Raw genomic sequence first — 26,544 nt, forward strand, 5'->3', positions numbered from 1 at the left:
ATGTTGGTACAACTTAAACTCTTTGCACTCCTAAGGGCAACCTATGAAACTTGTAACTGAAGGTTGCAAGTGTTTTATCCCTTTCTGCTAGATTTATTTGGAGTTCTTATGCACAGATATGAGATGAAAAGTCAAAATCTGCTCTGATTCTTGTAGAAGTCAGTATGGATTCCTATAGAAATCACATTGTTATGTTGAGTGTATCTGTGTGGGATTTAGCCTATTGAATACAGCTGTAATATCATATCCATTCAAGCTGCTGTAAAATTAATCCAACAGTGATGTTCCTTTTGGTTATTCTCAGTTGGGCAACACAGTTTAGTTTGGCTAATTTATTAACAGCTGTTCTAGAGACAACAAACAGAACGAGTGTTATGCGTGCATGGGAGGAACCTCTTGAGAATTTATGCTAATGGTCTGGCACCTGTGAGTTTGAAAATGTGCTCTGCATCTGACTGAATAGGAAAGGTGTAGCCCAAGTGCAGGAAAGGGAGGCAGTAGAACGGGGAGAGAGCAGATTTTATCATAGAGATGTGATAAAAGCTGCCTTGTCATTAAGAAAGCATTTAATAGCTCTTTTAACTTCTGCTGGTTAATATTGCTTCCAAGGAAACTTGTTCTCAAATTAGATAACCTTGCACAGAGGATTTATGTAATAAATGCATTAATATTTAAAGCTCCATAATTATAGAAAGAGAAGTAGCTGCTAATTTTATTGCATTATGAAGAAGATAATTTTTGTACAGGGTAGGCAAAGAAAAGTACAGAAAGCAGACTTTAGAGTGGAAGTAAAATTTCTGAGAATATACCAAAGAATCTCATACATGAATGTGCCATAGAGATAACCAATATCGGGAACAGACTAATAGCTAAAGAATAAGGACTTTAGATGAAGTTTCCAAGACAGGACAGGATACTATAAAGCAAAATATGTGGCCGATTTTCCCCCATGACTTTGTCTTTGAGTGCTCCAGATAGAGTAGAAAATCCCTACCTTGATGCATGTAGTTGAATTCTCATCCTATCACCCACTCCAGCTTCTTATTTTCTTCACTCTGAGTGATAGTGTTGTTAGAAATATGTGTGATATCTTTTTTTACAAAGGTTTAGATTGTTCTGAATATTTTTTTTATTTGAAAGTTAAGAAAAATTGTTTCTGATTGTTTTAGAATGTCTGTCTGCTTTTCTGTTGAACCTTTGTGGTTTTGCATTGAGAAAAACATTTCTTATTGTCCTTTGGGTTATTGCACATTTATTATTAATTTTCCTGCATTCTGAACCTGAAAAGTTCTCCAGTGTCTGCTTCTATGGCCTGGCATAAATGGTTTAAAACTACAAACCAACAGCTCTTCTTACTCAGAGAAGAAGGATTTTCAAATTCATGACTAACAAATCCAGGTCATCCTAATACGTATCACAGAGACAAGTCACTTAAAACAGTAATTTTGATCAAGTGTTGCCAGGGATATTTGATTTGAGTAATCATTATGCTTTTATTTGCTGACCTCTAAATTATGACACTGGCAATTCTAGTGGCACATCATTAAAAAGAAGTAGAAGTGCCTTTATTAATTGCTTTCACCTCTATTTGCTGTTTCTTCTATTTTTTTTTAAGGCAGGTCCTGTCTCTTGGTTCCAAAACAGTAATATATAATTCAGGTACTCAAGTTGTATAGCTAAAGAACAATGAAAGAAAGCAGTAATGGAGTGTTCCACAGGCTGAAAAAAGTTTGCATAGATAATAGATGTAGATGAACTACCACCCATTTTGAAAAGAAGGAAAATGACATAAAGTGAAATGAAATACTAGTAAACATAAATAGATCATAAAAAAGCATTTTTTAGCAAATGAAAACTTCCTCAGAACATCTTTGCTCTGAACTTACACAATTAATGGACTCTTCTCTTCTACTGCTTTATGGTGTGAGCTATTAGTTAGCCTTGGTGACCCATTCAGCCTCCTTGAGAAGACTGAAAAGGTTGAAAAGACTGAAAAATATTTTTTTTTTTAATTAGATGACATGGGGCTGTTCAAAAAAGTCATGCTCAGAGGCATTAAGCTGGCTTTGGTTTGCACAGTTCTGAATTTATAGAAACTAAACCCTAGCAGCAAATTATATTGGCCAACTAATGTATGTACAGAACCCTATTAAAGATCCAATGTCTTGAACAAAAGGAAGTTATATTAATCTTGCTTTAAAAAAAATTCATTGGACACAAATGGGTTAATTTACCTAAGGACAAAATGACTGTCAGTTCAGTCACCTGCCCAAAATTTACAATGCAATACCCTTTTTTCAGCAGAAAATTTTACAAGTATTGGGCTGGTGAAAAGAATAAGAGTTAACATGAAAAGAAGGTAGCTGTGACAAGAGATAGCAACTTTCAACCAAATTAGAACAAGACAGAAGAGAGGCAAAATCTCCTGGGACATGGTTACCAGGAAAATGACTGTGTTAAGAGATCACTTTGCCTTTTTTTAGATGTGGCTTCCAGCAATGAAACTGGAGCCAAGTGTTCCACTACTATGGAAAAACAGGCTTAGTTGCCATAAAGAGCACAGAGATGGAAGTGCTCACTTATCCTATTTGTATAAAAGTTTGGAAACATTGGAAATCCTTTCCAGTGGAAAAGGCACATATGTGCGTTAGGAGATTGCGGTGATAAGAAAACTTAAGCTCAAAATTGTGATGATATTGGACATGTATGTGGAGTACTCACATGGCTCAACAGAATGTTTCAAGGTCATGGAATGCCTTACCAGGCGATCTGTGGCTTGGTTTCGCTGTTGCAGTGCTGGAAGTAGAGCTGATCTTCCTTGTTTAATCTGTAAAGCCATGGAAGAAGCAGTGGAATGTGAAATATCAACGTAAATGCTCTGAGATAGAAAGCTTTTTATTTTTCTAATGGTTCTTGGCTCTCAAGAGTGATGATCGTGGCCATGAAGGTTTCATGAGCATTGTTTATAACCTGAGAGTTAAGACAGTGTTTGCTGCTACTCACTTTTATTATAACACTTTGTTCCCTGTGGGCTTTTTTCAGGGTGGGGAATGGGTTATTATTTTAATTTGGCTGTCAAGAAAAGCTGTAAATGGTGTCAGCACTTGTGCAGGACATCAAACTGCAAGGCATCAATCATAGAAAAAAAGGAAGTATTAAGAGCCCCCATTCATACTTGCCTGCCTGAACAGTAGGTTTCTGTGACTTCCTATATTAATTATTTTTAATTAAAGTAGCACCTGCACTGTTTAAAGCACTCTAACATAGATCTTCCAGGAATGTTCAGTGCTGGCCTGAGTGGAGTTCTCCATGTTTCAGCCATGGGTTCAGAAACTGTGGATGCCAAGTGTTATCTGACAACTTCCTTCCTTAAACTCCCTCTTCAATTTGTTCATATCACTTCATCCATGCTATGTTTTCACATAAACCGACAAAATTAGACTGGAAGTCTCGTCATCTATGCCAGAGGTTCCATCAGGCAGCCAGAACTTGTTAGTGGCTTGAGCTGCATCATCCGGCTGCCTGTTTCTCTAAACCCTGCAGCGTGCCTCCCTTTGCTGCTTCTGGGAAGCTAAAAGATGCAGATGGGCAAGTGTCAGGAAGTTGAAGTATATTTGGACTGTGCCTGGAGAAAGGGACCCCTGTTACCCAGTGATGTGGGAATACCTGGGATCATCCAGACTAGCACTGCTTCCCTAATTTAGAGGACAACGTGCATCTGGGAAGTGAATTCTCTTTTGCTGAACAAGAGCAGGAGTGAGAGGAGTAGGAAAGAAGTGTCTTTGGCACTGTGCAGCATTACTCAGCAGAACTCCCATTAGGCATTCAGGCAAACCAGACCGATATTCTAAAGAGTTACATTCCTCTGTAGATACAGTTTCTTCCTTAGAAACCTGCATTGTTCTAGGTGTACTGAGGGGGGATTGGTGCTGGTTCTGCTGGACCGTGTTTTGGAAGGCTGTGATCATACTCTATAATGGCCTGGGTTGGGGTGGAAAAAGAGATTGCTTTGCTTTTAGTCTTTTTGTGACCTCCTGGAGTTCAGTTCTCAGTCATTTTTCAGTATCAGTTTCTAATCAGTTACTTGAGCTACACAGCTGCCCACAGACATTTAAATTCTAGGCCAAAGTTCATCTTTAACTGTCTGTCCCACAAATATTAGGCCATAAACCTTGGGTTGTGCAGTATTCAGTTCACAGTGAAAAGCAAAATGCATGCAAAGTCTATTTTTATTCCGTACAAATGGGTTTCTTTTTGAAACGCACAGTAAATGCAAAAAGAGAGCAGCATATTTGTCAACATGTTTCACTGGAGCATCCACAACATTCATTTGATCTTAACTCAAGTAATATGATCAGCCTCCTTGGAAAGGATTCACCAAATGTACTGGCTTAGTTTTGGAAAGTGCTGTAACATGAGTGTGCCTCATTCTGCTGGCACAAACATTCCTGTGTCACTCTAAGGCTCCGCTTTGGCGTCACTCTGTGCTGCTGGAGAGGAGCAGAGAAGGTGGAGACTTCTGTGCCTGGTGCACATTGACAAAACTTCCCCCTCCCAGGGCATGCCAGTGCCTTTGCTTCCAGACAATCACAATTGGTTGTCTTTTGCTGGAAAATCATGAGCTAAATAATTCTTTTCTTTACTGAAGGGAAAGTGTCAGAGGCGAGGCTATGAGAGACTTATGGTAAATATTTAATAGCTTTCCTTTTTTGTGCAGCACCAAAAGTTGGCTGATCCTACAGTATTTATTTCAGGCCTACTATAAATAAAGCATGTGGTGACAGCAAACTGCAAGGAGGGGGAACTCAGTGGTTATTGTAAACTGCTTTCTTTTGTCTGATGCTGGGTGTAGTAATCAATTCTGTGCGTGTTTTAGGTCTGCTGATGGGCACATTTAAATCAGAAGCAGAATAGGGCTGTGTTTATACTCAGAAGAATTAAAAGATGGTATAGAAGAATTAAAAGATGGTATCTGTCCGACTTTGGGGTAAATTGGAACTACATATACAATACTGATGAAAGCAGGGTCTGAACAAGTGGGACTATTCAAAATATAAAGCAGATTAGTAGAAGAAAAAAACACAGATGGTGGATATGACATGCCATACTAGTTCGTTTATTTTGATTGGACATGTCTCTAGAACTTGTAAGAGTCATCTGCCACCAATAGCCAAGGTTTTTTTCCTTCCTACTGGTGGTTTTGTATACTTGTACCATTAAAGACACATCCCACTGCTGGGTAAAGGAAGCTCCACTGTATTACTGAGAGAGTTGGTCTTCCCTCTCTGTGTGAAATAGAGGTGACTGCCATTTTGTGCCCAGTTGTCTGTGTATGCAGGTATGAGAGGACAGTAGGACTTGTTTGCAGACATCAGGCTGTCATTTGGACAGGACTGTGAGCTACTTTCTCTGTAGTTAACATTTAATGCTGGTGAAATTAATGAGCATCTATTTCCATGGAAAATGAAATAAAGTATCAGTGTCAGTCACTGCAATAAATACAAATATATTCCTTACATGAGCAGTTTAATTGGGTGGATTGCTGTTTACACTCACTGTGTAAAGTGTCCTTGTTAGTTTTAGAAAAGAGCCTGGAAACTGTGGATATATGCCAAGGCTTTAAAGGGCAGTGAAGTTTTCATTGCAACAAGATTCTGCTTAGGGATTAGAACTGTTCTCAGAGCGCACATCACTTCTCCCCGCCCCCCCCTCCCCCCCCCCAATACCAGCTTAGAGGTGAGATTTAAATTCTTTGTTTTATGTGAGAAATATTTTCTGGATTCCCTAAAGGTAATTTCCATGTGAATTCTTTCACATATTATATTTTACTCACCTTGGCAAGATCAAGATGGGTACCAGGGGCCCATCTCAGTGGAGTCAGTGGGCTCACACAGCTTAGCAAATATACATGGCAGTTGTATTCTTTCAGACAAATGGTTCCTGTCTGTTTTCTGCAAGGAGGAAGTAGATATGTTAGCCCAAATGTTACAATAGACAGCAAGGTCACAGTCTGTTCAGGCTGGGACCTTTTGTTATTAACTCTGATTAGCTTAAACAAAGTCATGGAAAAAGGTAAATTGCATGCTTAAAGCTAATTGGAATGGATGACAAAGTATTTTTTAGAAGTGGAATGAGGAATTTTTCAATCAGGTAAAACACGGAGGTGACTAGTAAAACTTTGCTAGATCAGTCTTATAAATGCTCATTGTGCCTGTGAGATTTTTGGTTTCCTTTGGATCCCTTTTACTATGGTGTTTCTTGCCCACCAATGCCTATAAAAGCTGTCTGCCTTAATTTTTTTTTCTCCCACAAACTTTTAATTACTGGCAACTCATTGTTTGTTGCAGTGGTACACCAAGGTCTGTTTAGGCTGGCTGTTGGGCACTACTGGAGTTGGGCAGCTCTTGGTGGCTGTGCTGTCCCTGGCAGGTGGCTGCTGAAGCACATCAGTGCTGAGCACTGGGCACAGGCTGGCCCAGGGATGTTACTGCATCCACGTAATGACAATCTCAAACAGCCCTGAAATACCTCAGAGGGAGACAAATTCTTCTGACAAGTCCTGGCTAATTTTATCCGCTTAGTCTTAAGACATAGAATTATGTTTTTAGTCAAAGTCTCTGACACAGATCTTAAGGGAAAGTTCACATAAGTGTTTTAACTTGGAAACAGAAAGTGCAGACCTAAATGGGGTAGACTGTAGTTAAAGTCTGATTATCCATGTTCTTTAATTTTTCTCTCCCATATATGTTCATTAGAAGTGCTCTAAAAGCCATAAGGCACTGTAAGGTCCACATCCCAATGAAGAGGAGTTACAGGAAAATTAATTAAGTAAATACACTTCATTAATAACTTCAGGAAACTAATGTAGTCAGGATGCTTGAAGTATATTGAGTTAGCCTTTTGCTTTTAGAAAATGTTCAGTGGTAAGTGGAAAACCAGACTTTTTCTGTGTAGGGTTAGAAATCTCTTTGGATTTGGACAACACTTGAACTCCTCTGAGTGAACGGAAGGCAGTTACAATGCCTGATGTTATTATTTTCAGAGTCATCATATCTTTGAATTTTGGATGTGATTTCCTGAATCTGGAGCTGGCTGTTTAGGGCAATTCCCTACATCAGTCTCCATTGCTGCTTTGAAATCTGCACCTGAATGCCTTTCGCCCATAAGGAAGCTGCTAAGAAGCCAAGAGTTGCAGGACTGCAGGAAAACCCTGATGATACTGGAATGGGGGTAGTCATATTCTCAGGTGCACTGTTTACATGGGAGGTGAAGAATAAGCAGATGAAATAATTTTGGTTCACTTCAGATATTTTTCAACTAAAGAACTTACTTAATATTTGATGCTAAATTCTTCAAAACTGTTATTTATTATGTTTACTGGGGAGAGTTGCATCACATCTTAAGACCAGGGTATGATAGGCTACATCCAAGAACTGAATCCCTATTCAGTGCATCTTCTGCTCTTTATTAATTATTATTTTGTTTTAGGTACTAGATCATTTCATAACACAAACATTTTTTCAGATGATGTTAAATGAACAAATCTTTTTATTATTTATATGTTTACCTTAAGTAGATTTTTAGCATCTCTCAGTTGTTATAATCAATCTAATAATTAAATCATTAATAATAAATAATTATGCCAAACTTTAGGTTCCAGGTGAGTTTCTATATCTGAAATTTTTATGCCATTAAGCCTTGATTGCTCTCTGATAAATCTGATTTCATTTCAGCCTCTTGTTTTTCATTCTGAACTGACATTGGCTATAACTAGGCAATGCAAATTCTGCAATTAACCAATTTATTACTGGAGAGAGTACAGGCTTCCTATTTATAATCAATACCAATGTAGGTATTTCTGACTATTTCAAGAGTATTGTGGGTTTGGATGCTCTGGGCTGCACATAAATTTGATATAAATTAATTCATTTCTTTAACAGCATTAATGGCAATACACATCTACATACAAATTCAACCCATGACAGCATAAACAAGTTTTGTAACACAATTAAATTTCCTTTGTAGGAACCCACATTTTTATGGCTTACCCAAGCTTTCAATAGTGATATGTAGAGGAATTTTTTCTGGAAAAGTTTTAAAAACAGTTCAAAGACCAGAAGAAGGAGCCAGAGAACTAACCTACCTGAGTAAAGGTGTCCATGCTCCTTGGAGGTGAAGTGTGGAGCTTGCTGTGTGTATTTGGGTGAGTGCCAGGCATGTGCTCAGCATTCATACTTGGTACTACTCTGTGGATAACTGTTACCCCCAGGGCAGAGCTGCAGGGATACTGAATATCCTCCCTGTTTGCCCATACAAGCTGCTGGGATGCAGGAATCTTAGGGTCAGTACCAAGTCAGTTAAGAGCAGATGGAGGCATTGACAGCCAGTGGCTCCATTCAGGAGGGAACAAGCTGGAGGGCACAATGTGGGGCAGTTCAGGAAAGGAGGGATTTTCCACAGCAGCAGAGGAGTTGGGGGGTTGCTACAGGGACTGTGCAGATGCCAGAGAAGTAGAAAGGGTCAAAGAGAGATCAGGAGAGCCTTGGAAAAAATCTCATGTTTTCACATACTGGCTTCAGTTTACTTTCTTTCCTCCCTTTCACAAAAACCTCCAAGGCTTCTTCATTTTCACTTTCCCTTTGTATTCCTTAATGTTTGTGGTTGCCTGACTCAGATTCTTCTAAGGGAAAATAGGTATTATGTACTTCCAAACAGCTTTTTCATTGGATAGCTGCTCCCTTTTGGGCTGATGCCCTCTATGCCTAACAAGCTTTTGTCCTTGAGTTGCTGTGGCATGAACAGTAGGTCTGGAAAGTGTAATTGCCCAACTTGCAATCTTAGTGCAGCATAATGCAGAGAAATAATTAACGAATCAGTCATCCAACCAAATGCTAATATTTGCATTTGCCATTGATATATAGAGAGCAGAAGTGCTAGTGGAAGTATTTTTCAATTTTATTATAGGCACAGATGATACCCTAAAAGAGGTCTGATCCTAGGACCAGAGTGATCGCAGTTGTATTTGAAGTACTGTGAAATGTTCAGGGCTTTGTCTTTGTGATTCTCATTGGAGTCACTAAGAGTACTTGATGATGTCCCAGACAGGGCATAGAAAATTGCACTACAGTATTATGGGACTCGAGATTTTCTGTGCAAGACTTAGAAACAAGCAGCAGCTTCTGCTTGGCTGCCTAAAGCATTCATTAGCTGAAGATTCAACTGGCACATTAATATCTTAGCACTTATTAAATGGACGCCTCATATGGATAACCATGAGTAATACTTCATCTTTTTATGTCTCTCCCTGATGCTCCCATCATCATCACCAACAAATTTTCAGGAATATTAATGCATCAAAACATACATATTTATATATATATGTATATATGTATATGTATCTCAGAAGCCCTATTCTACATGTTTCGTTTTGCATCCTGTTCTGTGCTCACCTGCTCCACTCCAGAATATCTCTATTTCAGTTAGGTGATGGCTAAAGCATGTAAAATGTTTTCTAAGCATTTCTAACTCTAATCTAATCTGTTTTATTACCTTTCCATGCACTTGACGCCTTTTCATTTTCTAATAATTGAAATACTAGGATACAATTTCTGAGATATTCAAGAAGTTGTAAATAAGTGCTCACGTGTCATGAAATGACAAATGAAAAAGCATATTGTGAAAAAGCAATGTTGATTTTAGTTGTCCTGAGAATTAGAAAAGATAGACACTGACTGGTGAAGATGTGAAATAGAAAAAAGCCCCATGAAGATGAAAAAGAGCTGTTATCTCTTAGATCATGTCACCTCTTTGCAAGTACAATATTGTGTTCCCCTGAGGACTCAATTTAAGATGATAGTGCATCACAGAACTCCTTTGCAGCCTTTTCTTAGGCAGGCAGTAGACTTATGCAACAGTTACACTCCTTAGTGCAGTTGACTTATAATAAACCTTTGTTGTGAGTACAAAAATACCAGGATTGAAGTCAAGTGCTCTTCAATTAAAGGTCTGTTTAGGTGGGAACAAGTAGAAATTCTTGCAGTCTTTTGAGCAGTGCTATCAAAATTGAGCTGCTTTGCAAAACTGCATCCATCTTGGTTTTGACCCTCATTAAAAAACAGAGCCATTTTTCCATACTGAGGAAGAGAAGAGGTGCATCTGTGTAAAGGAGAAGAGTTTTTAAAAATACCAGAATTATGTATTTGGTTATCATTAGAACTGTTCGAAGTTTTAATTGTGAAATGAAGTTTTTGTTTCTATCTTTAACTTGGAAAATGTAGAAGAAAATGTCTAATAGTTGATATCAAATTAAATGCCTAAGAAAAAGAACCTTGATGAAAAATTTCAACATCAAATCTAAAATTATCACATCATCTGTGAGATTTGGGCTTTCATCCTTCTCATAGCCCTACTGAGCAGGTACATCTTCAAGTGTTTGGAATAAAATAATTTTGCAATCAGTGGATTGAAATGTAAACCTGGACACATATGTGCTGCCATCACCATCATCACTTGAAAAGCAAACTTCTGTTGCTGCAGGATTTGATCCATCTAGCAAGAGGGAGAGGAAAAGAACAATGTTCAGAACTTGCAGCTGTTTTTTCCTGGAGGAGTAATGACTCTTATGTAAATAATCACTTTATTCTTCAAGTGCATACAGTTTCATTCCACAAATTGATTTCACCTCTTCTGCCCTTTTCTCTAGCAAGCCTCATTATTCTGTTTTTAAATATCAAAGCTATAAAAATTCGAGTCAGAGCTGTGTAGAAACATTGTTTTCAAGTAACATCTTGAAATCTCCAAGTTGGTGTCAAATACAAATCTCGGCCAACACAAGATGTGTTTTATTGCTAATGTGGAAGAAATGCAGCTTTTTAGCATCCATCTCCTGTGGGCAGATAATGAGAGAGGAAAAACTAAACATACAATAAGCATTAGAAGTGATGGAATAGTCTGGTAAATAAATTCCTTTGCTGCAATAAAACTGTTTTGCAGTTAAGCGTCAAACATGCAGTTGTGGTTGTTTGCTACACCTCTGTATGTGGCAAACCACATTTAAAGTTCTGAGAAGCTCTGGCACTAAAATTCGTCATCAGTGAGCAGAGCAGGGCCACACTTAACATGGTGTTCTCAGGTCTACCAGTGTCACCTCACAGAAATTACTGGGTGTACTCAGAAACTGCAGTAATGAAAGAGGAGCAGAATCATCCCCTAAATCTTTGTGTGTTCATAAACTGTCACTGTCAGTTTTCAGCTACCCTGCTTTATGAGCTGCAGTTTATTTTTTTTCTCTTTTTTGCTGTCTTTCATGATGCATGTGCATGTCTCATAAATATGATTTATCGTTTCTCTTTTTAAGCTAAAATGGTTGGAGGAAGAGTATAGCATTCATTCCTGAGGGAAGCTAATGTGCCTGAGGAAAGTTTGTTTTAGGTGGTTAGTGAGTGGCTCTTGTTCTTACAGCTTGAAGGTATCTATTGCTCAGATAATTGTATTTTGGGAGTATATTGTGATATATTCCAGCTGTGAGTATGAATTACAATTTACTAGCCCGTTGTTTCAGGAATACTTTGTCAGGGAATTTCACAGGTTAATTACACATTATTTGAGAAAATGACAGTTTTCATTGTTTCCTCAGACTGCGTTCATTTTCACAGTACCTGGTTGTAAGGTAGGCATCTATTACATCAGCTTTGTTTTCAGCTCTCAAAGCAGCAAAATTTCCATACCTTCTCTAACTGGAAATCTTCCAGTTCCTGTAAAGATTACTCCTCTTTCCTAGGTGGTCTTTTTCTGTGTGTTCACTACTGCTTAAGGAGAAAATGTTGCGTGGCAGCTAAAGTTAAACCCAGAGCTCAGTGTGAAGCTGGGTATTCATGCAGGGATTGCCACTGGGGAGGAGCCCTGTTCCTGCTGAGCTGAGCTTTCCCTCTGATAGAAGCCCCTGGTAAGTATTACAGAGGAAAGTGCAACACAGCCCTCAGTAAGGAAATAATGAGCCTAACACAGAAGGTCTTTTAAGCTGTGCCATGAAAAATGAGTCTGTATGTTTGCTTATTATGCCTAGTCTAAAGCAGCTCTTGGGGGTTTTTGTTGTTAAGTGCAACTGTTTGATCCTTTCTTGTACTCTGCTCCTCTCATGGTCACAATATCTTGTAACAATGAATTTCAGCTCAGGTTAATCAAGTTCTCTAGAAGAAGTTGTTTGCCTTTATCAATTTTATATATGTTGTCTTTTCAATTTCACTCAATATCCACAAGAGTAGTTTTATTTCCCTTTTACTACCATTCATTATTTTTTAAGCCTCTGCAATGTCTCCCCTTCTTCATCTTCTGACTAAAGCAAACAATTCCAAATGTCTTAGCTGCTTCTACTTGATTTGTAAGCTTATAAGTATTTTTATTTCATTTTTGTACCTGTCCTAATTTTGAAATGTGCTTTTTAAAGATTAGAATTTGATGCATAATCCTGATCTGTAGGTTGGAAATGGGATATTACTTGTATAATTCTGATTCTTTTGATGCTTGGTTTTCATTTCCTTTTTTCTGGTGATCCCATATTTACTGGAAGAATTTCAGGGAAACCTTCACCACTAGGCAGATTCTCACAATACCTCCCACAACTACATCTTCACAACTACCTGAGCATCCTAGAAGTACTTCAGATAACATTTGCCACTGTGCTTTCTTTGTTATTCCAACAAAAGAGCCATCTGTATGTTTTTAGAGCATTTTAGTGGGGTTTATTTTGGGCTTTTTATATGATCAAGGACATATATTTGTCAAATACAGGTGAAAGACAGGCACCTGGAGTGGCTAATTCAGTAGCATTCTACTCATTGTGAAACTGAAATGGAGCCCGTGTTTCTTCCTGAAGAGAGGTTTAAGTAATTGCAGTTATAGTTGTACAGTTTAAGCTATTAAAGAATAATCTTCAGTGCTGAGGCATCTCAAGATAACTCCTCTAAAGTTTAGCCTCTGCATTTTAAAACACTTTTAAGTCTCACTTTCCAGAGTGCTACCAAACAGGAATTTATCTAGTTGTGGCTGACTTCCATCTCTGAAAATGTAGTTTGTCACAAGTACTGGAAAACAGATGATCTCCAAAGTTAGAGGTTGCTTGCATAACTGTTGGATTTTCATCATTCAGAGAAACTTTCTCAACCTAATTTTTTCTCATCTGTTTATACATGAGGATGTAGAAAAAACCTGATGACTGACAGAAAAAGTCTAGGCTATGCTTAACTTTCATTCATGATGTATCAGCTTTTTTGGCATGAAATTAGGGTTGAAAAATAGGAGTGTAGATTACACACGTAATTGCTTTCTTTTTTATCCCCAGGTCTAAACGTCCAGTGCCAGTTTCAACCACAGCTCCCAGAATTGACTCTCCTAGGGCTGTAATTCCCCATCAGAAGGTAAGTGACATGTTTCTCCTCAATCAAAGTGAATACTGTTTTTATCTGCTGCCGTCAAGGTGAATATCTATTACAGGAAATAGTTTTTGCTTGCCCCAAATAATTAAACATTGAATGAATGCACAGGCAGCAAAACTGCTGCAAGGCAATGTATTAGTGATCTGTACTTTGCTAATTTCTTCTTAGCAGGACCAAAGCATCCAGCTATCCTCTGATGTGATTTGGTCTAACCAATTCTGAGCAACTGTTTTAATCTAGGTTACAAGTAGCCACTAAAGCATCTCAAAATCTACATTTGCTTTCATTGACTGCTGGGGAGAACCATTAGACTGTGCCTCAGTCTATCCAAATCCTGGCTGCAACTGAAATGACACTGATTTGGAAAGAAGACATTAGGGCATTTGAAAGATTCATCATGTAGTGTTCTTATCACAGAATTTAGAAGACCTGAGAATAAAAAATATAGAGGATAAGTCAATTAACGAATAACAGCAAGTGGCAGAGGAAATGAATGGCTTGGTTTCTATTGTCAAAGCACATAATCTTTCATAAAATAAATGTCCTTTTTAGAAAAAACACTGACTGTACCTGGCAACTCATCTTCTGTATCTTTGGAGACACTGAGGAGCAAGGGTACCCAAAAGATGGCATATATATCCCTAGGCTCAGGCTCTGGGTAGGACATTTGTATTGCTGATGCATTTGATTAGAGAAGTAGACAGCAGCTAAAGTTTCCATTGCAACTGCAACTTTCCATTCCATTTCCACTGCAACTTATCCCTGCTGTCAGTGCTGATTTCATTCCTAGCATGCATATAAATAAAAAACACTGAAGATCAAAATATGTGGGGAATTAGATGATTTTCTACTGTTTTTGACAGTTCCAACTTCCACAGATCAATTTTAAGTAATTTTTATAAACACTATGCTTTCCAAATTCAGAGCACAGATGGTAACATCATCCCTGAAACTGCTGCAAATAGGTTCAAAAATAGCAGAAGAGAATGCACCTGGGGGGAATAATTTGATTCAATTTTATTTTGTGAAATTTTGAATTAACCTGACTGTCCATTTATTAGTTGAGGCAGAAATAATGTTATTTCAGACAAGATCTTGTAAACTGTTTTGGCAAGGGAAGATGAAATTAAGAATTTATCTTGCTGAGAGTTATTTCTGTTTATATAATGATTTTATAAAAGTTATCATGGAGGAACCTACTGGAAGAATCACCAAACAGTACTGTGAAATTCCTAGAACAAAAGCAATGGGTCATTATTTTGGATAAATTGGTGTATGACTGCACTGGCAAAGTAATAGGGATAGGAAGAGGAAGGAGTTCTTGTTTTCCCTGAAGACCTACCCAGAATGCTGTTAGTGTTCCAGGGAGTGAGTGGATCTCTCTCATCAGTTATTCACCAACACAAGATTGACACCTACTTTTGGGGCTCTAAGCACATGCACAGGTATAAAAATTTTGCCTCCTTCCTCCATAGACACATAAAGCTTTTATATATTGGATTTTCATTACTCTTTGAGGTGCATTTTAGGTGCATTTCTTCCTTGGCAAATGTCAGTTTTTAAATTGCTGCCATAGGTCTTCAGAGCTGTTTACCACAGAAAATACTTTCCTCCCTTAACTACTGTATAGAAAAGTTAACTTTACACACTGCAGGGGTTTCTTGAAGGTCCTAAAACACCCCTTGGCATGAAAGCCATGAAGACACTTTACATTTCCTAACCCTTCAGAGAGGGATGAGGTTCAAAGGAGTCAATGCGTTTGCAGAGGCTTGCTGTCTTACATTTGAGAATTCTGTGCAAGGTTCTCAGGAAGGGTTAGTAGGAGCTGCTGGAGGCAGACTTTTCTAAACAGGCTATAGGCAGTACCCAGCAGCTGGGAAAGAAAATTACTGGAACCTTTCTGGAGGAAAAGGGTGGCATCCAGGGGAGTGTAAGGTGGGAAACAGGTTATCTTGCAGTATTCAGGAAGATCTTAGGTGTAGGGTGTTTCACCCAGAGGGAAGAGGGAACATTAGAGTGCTGGGGGGGACCCTTTGCAGGTTAAGTTGAGTGATATGCATGCCACTTGTCCATGCTAGTAGACAACAGTAAGTTTTAAGTGAAGAAGTTGTCTCCTCTTGGGGTTGTTTGGAAGGGAAAAAAGGCATTGAGCCTTCAGAGAAGTCTCAAAATCCAGAATAAAAATACTTTACGGATAGAAACAGTGTAATGCTGATATGGCAGTAAGGTGTGCTACAGAAAATACACTTTAAATACACTTTAAAACCAAAGTTTCTTTGCTTGTCACTTTAATTATTCTAGTAACAGTATCACTGTAGATATGAATTCTGTGACACACAGGCAGAAGTCACCTCCACACTTCTGCTTGACTGGTGGTTCATATGCCGTCAATTTGATAGTATTTTTTAAAAATCAGCAAAAAAACTGCATTACAAGACAGTTGTGACAGTGTCATCATCATACATCAAGAGAAGCTTTACTCACCCTTCTCTGGTTAAGGTTAAGGCATGGAAATGTTAGCTAAACAATCTGCATGTGCAACTTCAGTGTCTGGTTAAAACCATAAATCCTCTTGTACATTATTGCTGATCTGATTGCAGCCTCCACTAATTTTCAAGCATGCACTTCTTCTTTCACTGCTTTTGTTTGTTTATTTTTATTATTTTAGGGAAACAAATATACTTTTTTTCCACAAAGATCAGTCATTCTTTCACAAAGCTGATCAATGTTATAGATTATACAGGTTCTGCAACCATAAGTATGTAGGGCTATTATTGGAAATAAGGTTTGGTTGATTTTCATTTTCACTATGTCTGATATAAATCTCAAATTCGAAACAATTTTCATTTCATTTAGTCAAATCTTTTTGATTTAGTGAAGTCTTTTGCACTGGTGGGGCATAGCTGGAAGAAAGGGCATAGTTAATGCTGAAAGCATTCAAATAACAGTAAGCTTGAGTCCAAGGATTTAAACTAAGCCATCAATCAGTCAATGAGTTCCTGCAGCTCTTCAGAGGGGACACAACACAAGTGAAGATTCAGCTTAGTGCTGTTCAAAACATTGAAGCTGGAGCTTTAGGGCTAAGCATGGCTTTAACATTTGTCCATTTGCATGAAGGTATTGACAGCCTTGTTAATTCTAATAACATGGCTATGTGTTGTGTTTTCTGTGAAACACCACTGAACACAATTATTTTAGAATCCCAGTGAGGATTTTTGTCATACTTATTATTTGTTTCCTGCCAAATTTGGGAGCCTATGTGTCTAGGAGAAAATAGAGGAGATGACTGACTTTTTAAGCAGTGTAGGATGGAGGAGCTGGCTCAGCCAAAAGCAATTTGTTCATGTCTTTGAGCAGAGTCATTCAGTGCCATGCTGCCTCCATTCCCTTTTTCCTCTAAAATATTTAAAGCAACAATTTCTTCTTGAGCATGTTGGGTGGTCAAATTCACTGGTACACTGTTAATATTGTTCTCCCAGAAGTGTAGGAGATGAGTAATGACTGTAGTGCAACAGCAATAGACAAATAGAAAATGAGTTGTCAAAGGGAGAGGACTTGCAAAACCTGGTATTTTTATCTCCCAATGTAAATGCGTTTCTCACTTCCCTGATACATAAGAAGGAACATTTGCCTTTCATAGAAACTGGATTTTTACAAACAAATAATAATAATATTTCAGAATGGAAATGGAGCTGATTCCTAGCTTCCTTCTATTTCAAAAGGTTTGAGACTCCTCTACATTTATCAGTTTGAAGCTCATTCTCTGACATTACACAGTTTTCCTCCCGCAGTAAGGGATTGCTGCACAATCCCGGCATTTTTCTGGAAGGAAGCCCATTGCTCAGTGTCAGAGCCTCCTCTCCTGGCCGGCTGGAGGGGTAGCATCGGACTCCCAGATCTGCAAATGTCAGCTTGCTATTTCAGCCACTGAAACAGAATGGGATGAGGGATAGGCAACAGGGGAATGTTTGTTATTGTTGGCTGCATTTCATGTGATGCAATGCTGAAAGCTCAGTGATCCTGCTCAGTATTAGACATTTGCCCTTCACAGTCAGACATGGATCCAGAAATTCTGCATTGATCTGATTTTGACATTGAACTGGACACAAAAAATAATTCTACAATGTTCTCCCAGAAATAAATTGAATCAGGGGTGGGGGTTTTTTTGGGTTTTTTTTGTTTTTTTTTTTTTTTTTAGTCACAAAAGAAAGGAGCTAAATAGGCTGATGATAGGGCAGTATTCTTTAGAAGAAGTAATACAGCTGCTCCCTGAGACACTTCCTGTTTCATCCATTTTCCCCTTCACAATACAGGGAAAAACAACTACCCTGAAACTATCCAAAATATGAACTCAAGATGGAGATTGCTAACCTGGCACCACCGGATTAAGAATTATAATGCTGATTTACCAGTATGCTGGTATTTCAGCTAGAGTTTGTTTGAGGAGCAAAACCAGAACCCCATTCGTGCCAAAAGGGAGCAAAATCATTTATGACTGTCCTATAATTATCCCTTTGCCTGTTGTTACTGTCCAGTAACACCAAGACTATGAAAATACATTAGGGTTAAGGAAATGTGTGGCATTTCTCTCATTAGCAGTTGAAAGTGATACTATACCATCAGATTTCTTTGCATGTCCTTTTATTTTGGGGTGTAGGAAGAAACCCAGCAGTTAACTAAAAGCCACAGGGTTTTCAGGGTAATGAATATAACTCTAGCATATCCTTTTTCTTCTCTATTACCTATGTTTATTTTTTTATTCAATAATTGTTTTTTTTCCCTCTGTGCTGGCATGTAAAAATGGCTTACCCAAGTGATTACTTTATCTTTTAACATGGCCTTGTGGGTTGTGCCTCTTTTTGAACACATTTTTAGAGAGAAACCTTGTTTTCTGTTTATCCAGTGATATCCGGAAGCTTTCAATATGCCATTGGAAGGGTTTGTTGTTTGCTGCTTTCAGTATCAGGGTATAATGACTGAAGTATGTGTTGCAAATGTATTTATTTAAAAAGGCACGGTCTGAAAATGCTTTTAGGATTATCTGTTTCTACAGCCTCAGGCAGCTATTAATGCCAGTTAAAATCTCTTCCTGTTTATCACTAAGAAAAATAATCTTAGTTAATTTTATCTGGGTTACATTTTTTATTCAAAATGTCTTAAACGTGTTTAATGTTATGATTATTTATAGCCTTAGATCTTTTGGGGTTTTTTTAATAAATTTTAATTAATCAAGGCATATTATCTTGATTTTTTTCAAATGTATGCTCCTTAAGTTTATACATGCAATATAGAAAAATTGGGCAGTATAAATACTTTTTTTCCATGAACCACAGTATCTAAATTAGTAAATTACATTAATGATAACCAATACTAGCAAAAGTATAGAATTAGAGGCCAAATTGTTCTTAGGCCTATATTTCATGCAAGTGTGTGGGGGAGATGAGTGCAAGGTGTTAAAGATGATGGTTGAATTGCCAGTGAACAGGCAAAACATCACTGCAGGCCACCACCTGCTCTTGAACTGACTATCACTGAGACCAGGCTGTGGGCTCCATTCCCACTTCAGACTGATGTCCCTTGCCTGTCCTTGTCCCCTGAGCTGGACTGCAGCAAGTAGCCAGCATTACTGGGCCTCTTAACTGCAAGCATTTTTCTTTTTTGATATCATCTCATTTTTGTTTCACTAAGGTGCCTTTATCGTGAATAATTTCTGGAATTTAAGTGTTGGACTGTGTTTTTCTAAGATGATTTTTTGGTAGATTGTTTTGAATCTGAGCACCAGCACAGACTTCTATGGGTATAGGTATTACAGGAGAGATTCCTTTGCTAAGGCAATACCTGATGCTGTCTCAGTTAGGAATATTATTTAGGACAGGACTGTAGCATCATACACACACCTACTTACTCAAGCACACATTCCCTCAAGGGGAAGTTAAGCAGAAATGATCAGCATTGGAGCAACCTCTTTGTGGAGCAGTACCTGTTCTTGAGTGCTTCTGATGTCTCTGCTAACCCTGCTGCATGGCCTGATCAGCATGAACCAGTGCCCAGGAAAGCAGTGCATAACTCCAAAAATTCAAGTGCAGTCATAGAAAACAGAATGGTGTGGTTTAGAATCATTGTGTCTTTATAATAATGGCATTGACTTTAATGGTTGTACATGATCTAAAATTATTCTTACCTCAATATTTTTTTAAGATTTCTTAATTATCCTAGAAATTAATGGACAGTGGTGCCTTAATATAAAATTATTGCTGTGAGGTTGACTAGTAGCAAATGCTCTCTTAATGTTAAGCTTTATTTGTTGATTTCAACTAAAACCTAGTAAAAATGCCTGTGATGGTTTTGCTTCCCTTATTTTGAAACAATGCATTTCTTTGTTGAAAATCTTCCCCGAAAGTTTGAATGCTTTGGCCCCAGTCTGTTTATTGCTATGTTTACAGCATTAATTGCAAATATGTTATTTTTGCATGTGTTCTATGATTGCTCTTTTCTTTTTTTTCTTTTCTTGGCCTGCATGTTTGCTACTACAGGAACCTGCTTGGGAAATCAATGGCAACAGAACAACCTTCAGCCCTCTAACTAACACGGCGACTGGGCCTATGGGTAGTGTTTTAGCAACCAATGGAACCTTTTCAGGCTACATCAACCAGCAAGAAATCAGCCTTTCAAATAGCTCTTCCTACCTAAAGACTACCACAGTTAGATCTTCCTTGTCCTCTCAGTCTGTGACTCCTGACATTTCACCTGCCAAGAGCACTTTAGGTTCCAAAGGAAGCCCTGCTTTGGCTGGTGGCAGTAGCCCCGCACACCAGCTGAGCCCTGCAAGGCAGTATAACAACCCCATTGGCCTTTACTCAGCAGAGACCCTGAGAGAAATGGCTGAGATGCATAAATTGAGTCTCAACCGAAGGGCTTCAGAAGGTGGACTTCCTAGAGGGTAGGTAACATGGTAACATCTTTAATTATTTCAATAAGTAATGAACTTGCTGAAGAGTGAATGTAACGGTGCTTACCCTATTGCTCATTTGTCTGGCAATCATGATTAAGGTCTGGATCAAACATTAAATTTTCCAGTAGCCCCCAAAACATACCCACATTGCCATTACAGGACAATGGTTGTTGGTATCTGAAGTGCAGCATGGGTTGGCAGTAGTCAGCAGAGCACAAGGGGGCAACACTAGGACTGAAGTAACTGTAATCATCTCAGGGTTGTGGCACTCAGCAGTTCTAACTAATACATGGAGTCTCAGAGAACCAAATATTGCTGTCAGAGGTCAGAGCAGCTGCTATAAACCACACCTGATCTTTGGTACTTTGCTAAAGAGAAATGGCTTTGACCAGCAAATCTCACATGCTCAGCTACTAGAGTGTCCTGCTGTAATTCCTGCCTTAATATGTTGGCTTTCCTGTGCAAAAATGAGTCAGAACTGCAATATTTTGAATCCTCTGGTTTGAAGAATGTCTTGTCTGTTAGCTTTAATATTAACTTTGCTGTAACAAGGAACGATCTCCAAATGCTGCCCAGATAGTTTGATCCCATGCTGTCAAGGTTTTCCTTATTCCTATATTGCGGGTCATCTGCTTTGTTAGTGTGTTTGTGAAATGAGGAGCTTGGACTACGGTACATGATAAAAAGCAGTGAGAAACTGGATTGCCTAATTTATTTTTTTTTTGTTCATGTACAAATTGTCAAAGAAATCTAATTTTTTAGTTTATATGTGGTTTTGGGGGGTTTTTAAAATGAAGATAAATTTCATGTTAGGAATATGGGGAAAAGTGGCTTCTTGATGCTAAGGACTTGGCTATATAAGAAAAACCAGAAAATTCCGACAGTCCACTCAAGGGCTGGTAGCGAGTGCAGGCATTCAAGTACTTTTCCTCCCTTTGCAGAAGCTCTTTGCAAAAGTAAAACCAAGAGGTTTTAAGTCGTAGCAAATAGGGATGTTTCATCCCATTAAAAGAGCTTATACACCTGTTCTAGATTATTCAAGCAGTTTTAGATTAATCACTGCCACTCTCTTGAGCACTCAATGTTAACAATCTTAATTTACTTATCTAAAAAAATTCTATCCTCCCTTCTTGTACTGGATAATTAAGTAAAGCAATTACCATTTAAAAGGAAATAATTTCAGTTAGTAAGCAAGATCAGCAAAATAAACCTCAGAATACTTCTTTCTTAATTTACAGTTTTCTGAAGAATACTGATTCTTGTCTTATTTCAATATACAGAGTTTCCCAGGAGTATATCTTGTTGTCTTTTGCTCCACTATGCTCATAACCCTCCTATTATATCTGCAGGGGTGAGGGTGAAGGGTCTGAATTCTGGATGGCTCATCATTGTGACTATTTGTTACCAGAATTACAACACAGCTGCATCTATCACTCACCAAAATCAGTGTGAGCCTTTCTATTCAGTTTGAGCAGAATTTTAGGCAACTGCAATCTGCCTTTACCATCTGTAACACTGATGAGCGAAAAAGAAAATAAAAAAACCTTTATCCTGCAGCACAGGAACATTCTGAAAAGATGAAAGAGGCCAGAAGCACTCAATAAATGTGTCTTGTCAGGTAACTTCTTGGAGATTTAAGAGAACTTTACAACTCTGTTGACATGCAGAGAAAATTCAGAGCTCAGTAGTGTTACCATTCCCACTCCCACTTGACTGCTATCCATGAAGTATCTTGCCTCCCGCTCTGTGGAGAAAAGCGTGGAACCTGTAACTATCTTGGCACTTAGTGACATCCATGATAATCTCAATCTCACAGTGCATATATGTGAATAAGGAGGCACTGTGAGCACTGCAAAATCAGCTCTGGTCTTTGTTGGAAACATTCTTACCATATAATACAACATGGTTGTGATATTGTGGTGCTCCAAAACTGAATTCATTGTTCTTTCACAAACATGCACTTAGCTGTATGGTAAAAGCTGTAAGAAAGTTCAAGCATGAGGAATGATCTCAAGGTATGTTTGAGTTCTGTGACCTTTTCACAGATTTAAACTTAATTATGTGAACTGCTGTAACAGGTTTAGCTAAACCCTTTGGACAATCCTATGAAGAAGCTGAAATCAATTTTGAGATTATTTCCTTGATCTGTGAAGAATAACAAAGCATCTGTGTGTTTGATACACTTTATATGAAAGCTTTATTTCTCTGACCCAAGGTGAAAAATAAGATAGCCTGTTAGGAGTGTGGAACGTGATGTGCTGAAAGCTCTGGAGTGTATGAATAAATATGAACAGTGAGTCACAGTTTGTAACATGTGCATCTTTTTCATTCCAGTGTAAGTTATTTTTCACATTGTAGGTCAAGGGCAGTAAATACCTGTCCCACAAGTACGTGCCAGGTGGCTTGGGTTACTGTCTCTTACTGTGTGACCTCTGCGAGCAGCAAGTTGGGTGTTCCAGACATGTCCCTATATAGAATCAAACTAAGATAATGTGTGGCTCTGAACTGGGAGGAATTTTCTGATCACATCCTAAACACAAGGAGAAGCAATTCTTTACTGTTTTTGAAGGAAGCTATAGCAGCTTCTTCACAACTCAAGAAAGTTTACTGAGACATGACTGCTGAGCTGTTCTTAACGTGTGCAAATAATGTTTCTTTTCTCTGGATGTATTTGTATATTCCTCTAATGTGTACTATAAGGGTTTGGTAGTTCTGCCTTGAAAATGTTATTTTATATGTACAGTAGATGCCTGGATGAGTCAGAAAATGATACCATTACACTTGGTTTCATTGTAAATGAGTGCCCAGCTGTCCTGCATACACCTAAAATGGATATAGGATCACTGATGTGCTTACAGACTGCTGATTGTTCCTAATGTATCTCTACCAGTTCCTGTAAGAGACTGATATATTTGGCTTAATGTAGGGCTTATAAAGCTAGAAGAATATTTTCAAATCTGGCAGTGTGACCAGTAGCTGCAGAGGATGATCTGTGATTGCTTTACCATGGAAATGCAGAAGTGTAAAGCCTTTACTGCAGCTTTGGCTCATTAGTGTGCTTTTGATTATGAAAAGTGCTGTTGGATGAGCCAAGGCAAAAGGATCATATTTAGGAAGAAGCAGTAATACCAAAGGTTCTGCAAGGAAGAAGCAGGAGGAGCCAAATCGACTTGGAATGTCACTCTCAACAGTGTAACTTTACTGTCCAGTATTTTGTATCAGTCCCAGATACAGAAATGTCACAGCAGCAAGTTGGAATCCTCACTGCCCAGTTTTGTTAACAGCATTCCAGGCAGCCAAGTAAGAAGAAAAAAACTGAGCTTGGATCTCTTCCTCTTTATTTTGCACAAACTATGATTAATTATTCTTCAACCAATAATAGAGCAGAATGTGGGTATTCTAAGCTTTGGGGAGAAAAAAAAAAAAGTTAAAATAAACATCACAGCCCATTACTGCTATTTATGTGACTACCATAAAGAGTTACTGGGAAGAGCACTGTAGTCCAGACTGAGCACACTTTGTTCTGCTCTCCCAGCTTTATCCTGTGTTACGGTGCTTTGGAATCACTGGTCTATGCAGAAATGCAGGAATGGAGTGTGAACACACCTTTTTTTCATACTGTATACATACTCGTTGGAATAAAATATCCTGATATGGATATCCCAAAAAATGTATAATGTGTGGCTTACTTTGTTTCATGTGGAATAAATTAGGAAAGGCTATTCCAAAGTTAATTGGCTTACACCCCTCTTGGCATAATGTAGGTGCAGTGATATCTAGGCAAATGCTTTGTTATATACAAAAGCATTTTCCATAGTTTTAACTTTAAAACATTTGCCAGTATATTCTTTGGATCATCTCTAGCATGTAAAAGACTTAAAAATGAGTCTTGCAAAACCAGCTGTGGAGTGGTCTGAGGAGAACAGACTTCACCCTGAATATTCAGTATCTATGAGAAAAATATAGTCTCTAGCACTCATTTGCTATTTTCAGATGAGAATATACTCTGAAAATACTCCTTTTTCCCCCTCTGCTCCCTCTTCCCTTTACTTTGGTAGCAGTGCTTTTAAAGATGCACAGCAATAAATCATGTTAAAGGGTCAGCCAAAATGCCATAGTACCCCACTAAGTCCTGGTGGATCAACTATAATCCCTGCATTTTTTCCTTTCTTAATCATGTTGGGGGTTTTAGACATACATTTACTTTTTGTTCTTATTTGTAGATGGTCTGAGAAGAGCTGTAGTAATCTTTTGTAAATATATTTTGCCCATTGCAGTCTACAAACTATTGACTTTTTTTCTGTGTGGTTGGTTTTGATGTTGTTTGTTCTCTCTCTCTTCTTCTAGGTCATAACCAACACCGCTGCCAAGTTAGTATCACCTCTGTGTAGTGCCAGATATTTGTGTGATGCTGTGTGTGTGAAGACATGTTTCCTGGGGTAGCATGATCCCCTGTGTTCCTGCTGTGTCTGCTTGCAAGTGCAAGTATTTTTTTAAACATCTGCTTGGTATGGCAGGCGCCCTGTGCTGCCCCTGCTGTCCAGCAGTGCTCCCGCTTGGCATTTCTTGGTGATGCTCTAATGCTGTGAATGGAGCTGCCACCTGAGCCTGCCCAGTTCTTCTAAAAGCTTTCAGGTGGTTTTGCTTCGCCAGGCAGGCTTAAGCACTCTTGAATATTTAAGTAATCTTCATGCCTTCAGAGTTTGGAGAGTATTATCTGAGCCTTTTTGGTGTGCTATTAGTAAAGTACTTTTAGCTTCACTGTTAAATTAATTTTTAAAGTCTGCAAAAATTCACATTTAGGTTGGAGTAAGATGGGGAAAAAAAATCTATGAAGTGATTTACCTTGATAAATCTATTGCCCAAAAAAAGAAATAGCTATTGATTTGAAAGTGTGATTGATGTGCTTTATTTAGGAGAGTTCAGAGAGTCCTCTGTTTAGACCTTTAGTTTTTCTAGGGGCAGAGGATTGTCTCTAAACTCTTGCTTTTTACCTCTGACCTGAGTGTTATACATAAATTGCTGGATACTGGGTTAAATTGAGGTTAAAATAAGTAATTAAATGTCATATGTAAACTGTACAAAGTTAGAAGTAGAAGGATACATAAAGTTGAAATAATATTTAGTGCATGTAATTTACACTGATCTGGCATTTTCTGTTGATTTCAGTGAGGTGTGGGTGTGAGGATGTAACTCCTTTGGAGTGAAAAACCCTAGTCAGTGTAGCGAACATTAATAATTAATTCTGACAAGATTGTCTTAGAAAGCAGAAGTCACTTTATAGGGGTGTTTGTAATCTTATTTGCTTTGGGATTTATTTTTCCTGATCCCTTTATAGTTTAGGAGAAAGATCCCATTCAGTTTACAGAGGTGCTGTCTTTGCAGCCTTACCTCTGCCACTTTGTCCTAGAGCTCAGCACCCCTTATAAGCACTAACATTTCTGTTTGCTTCCAGAGTTAAAAAGAACTCAGCAGTTGGCAATCTGTATCTTTTTCCTGTTATTTTTATGGGAATCCTGTTAAATTCACTAGAAGTTTTGCCTTGGTGTATGTAATGTTACTAAAACCTCTTGAAAGACATCACTAAAACTGTTTAAAGACCATGAGTGGAAGCCCAAATGATTCCTGCTGCTACCATGAGGGAAGTTTAGGCTGTTCTGACATTAGTAGCTTTGATTTCTGTAACTGACTGTGGAAACCAATTGCTTAGAACATTGTTCTTTAGAGGTGGCATATTTAACCTTTGTCCTTTCCTTCACACAGTCTTCTCAGATCTTGAGTTTAGAATCTCTTAGTGCTTCCAACAGTGTGAAAGAAAGAGAACACTAAATTCAAGATCTTGAGGACCTGTGTGTTTGTAATAATCATGTGATTATTTAGGGTATTACAAAGAAAAGATATATTGTTGAAGTCAGGCACGTGCATGTTCGGTACAGCAACCTTCATGTCTCTGCATATCATTCCTCAAGAGATTATGTGAATGTAATTATAGAATTGTCAGAGTTTATGAATAGTTAAGGGAGATATATTTTAAATGTGGGAATATCTTGATAAAAAGATAATTTTCACTTTTTGAATGCATAATGCCTCTTCCCAGTTCCCTCCCTTAAAATGTTGGCTTGTGCAACTGAAGGCTGTGGCTGCAATGCAGCATGTTCA

General features: G+C 38.2%; 1 protein-coding gene across 2 annotated transcripts in view; it reads left to right on the forward strand.

The window, feature by feature from the left end:
- The window catches only part of LDB3 (LIM domain binding 3), a 106,175-nt gene that overhangs the window by 31,869 nt on the left and 47,762 nt on the right, over nt 1-26,544 (forward strand). For both annotated transcript variants that reach the window (XM_062496145.1, XM_062496146.1), the window contains exons 3-4: nt 13,340-13,415; nt 24,733-24,755. In XM_062496145.1, the coding sequence (XP_062352129.1) occupies nt 13,340-13,415; nt 24,733-24,755 (99 nt within the window). The remainder of the gene's footprint in view (nt 1-13,339; nt 13,416-24,732; nt 24,756-26,544) is intronic.

Source organism: Cinclus cinclus, chromosome 7 (genome assembly GCF_963662255.1).
Source record: "Cinclus cinclus chromosome 7, bCinCin1.1, whole genome shotgun sequence".
NCBI classification, from domain to species: Eukaryota; Metazoa; Chordata; class Aves; order Passeriformes; family Cinclidae; genus Cinclus; species Cinclus cinclus.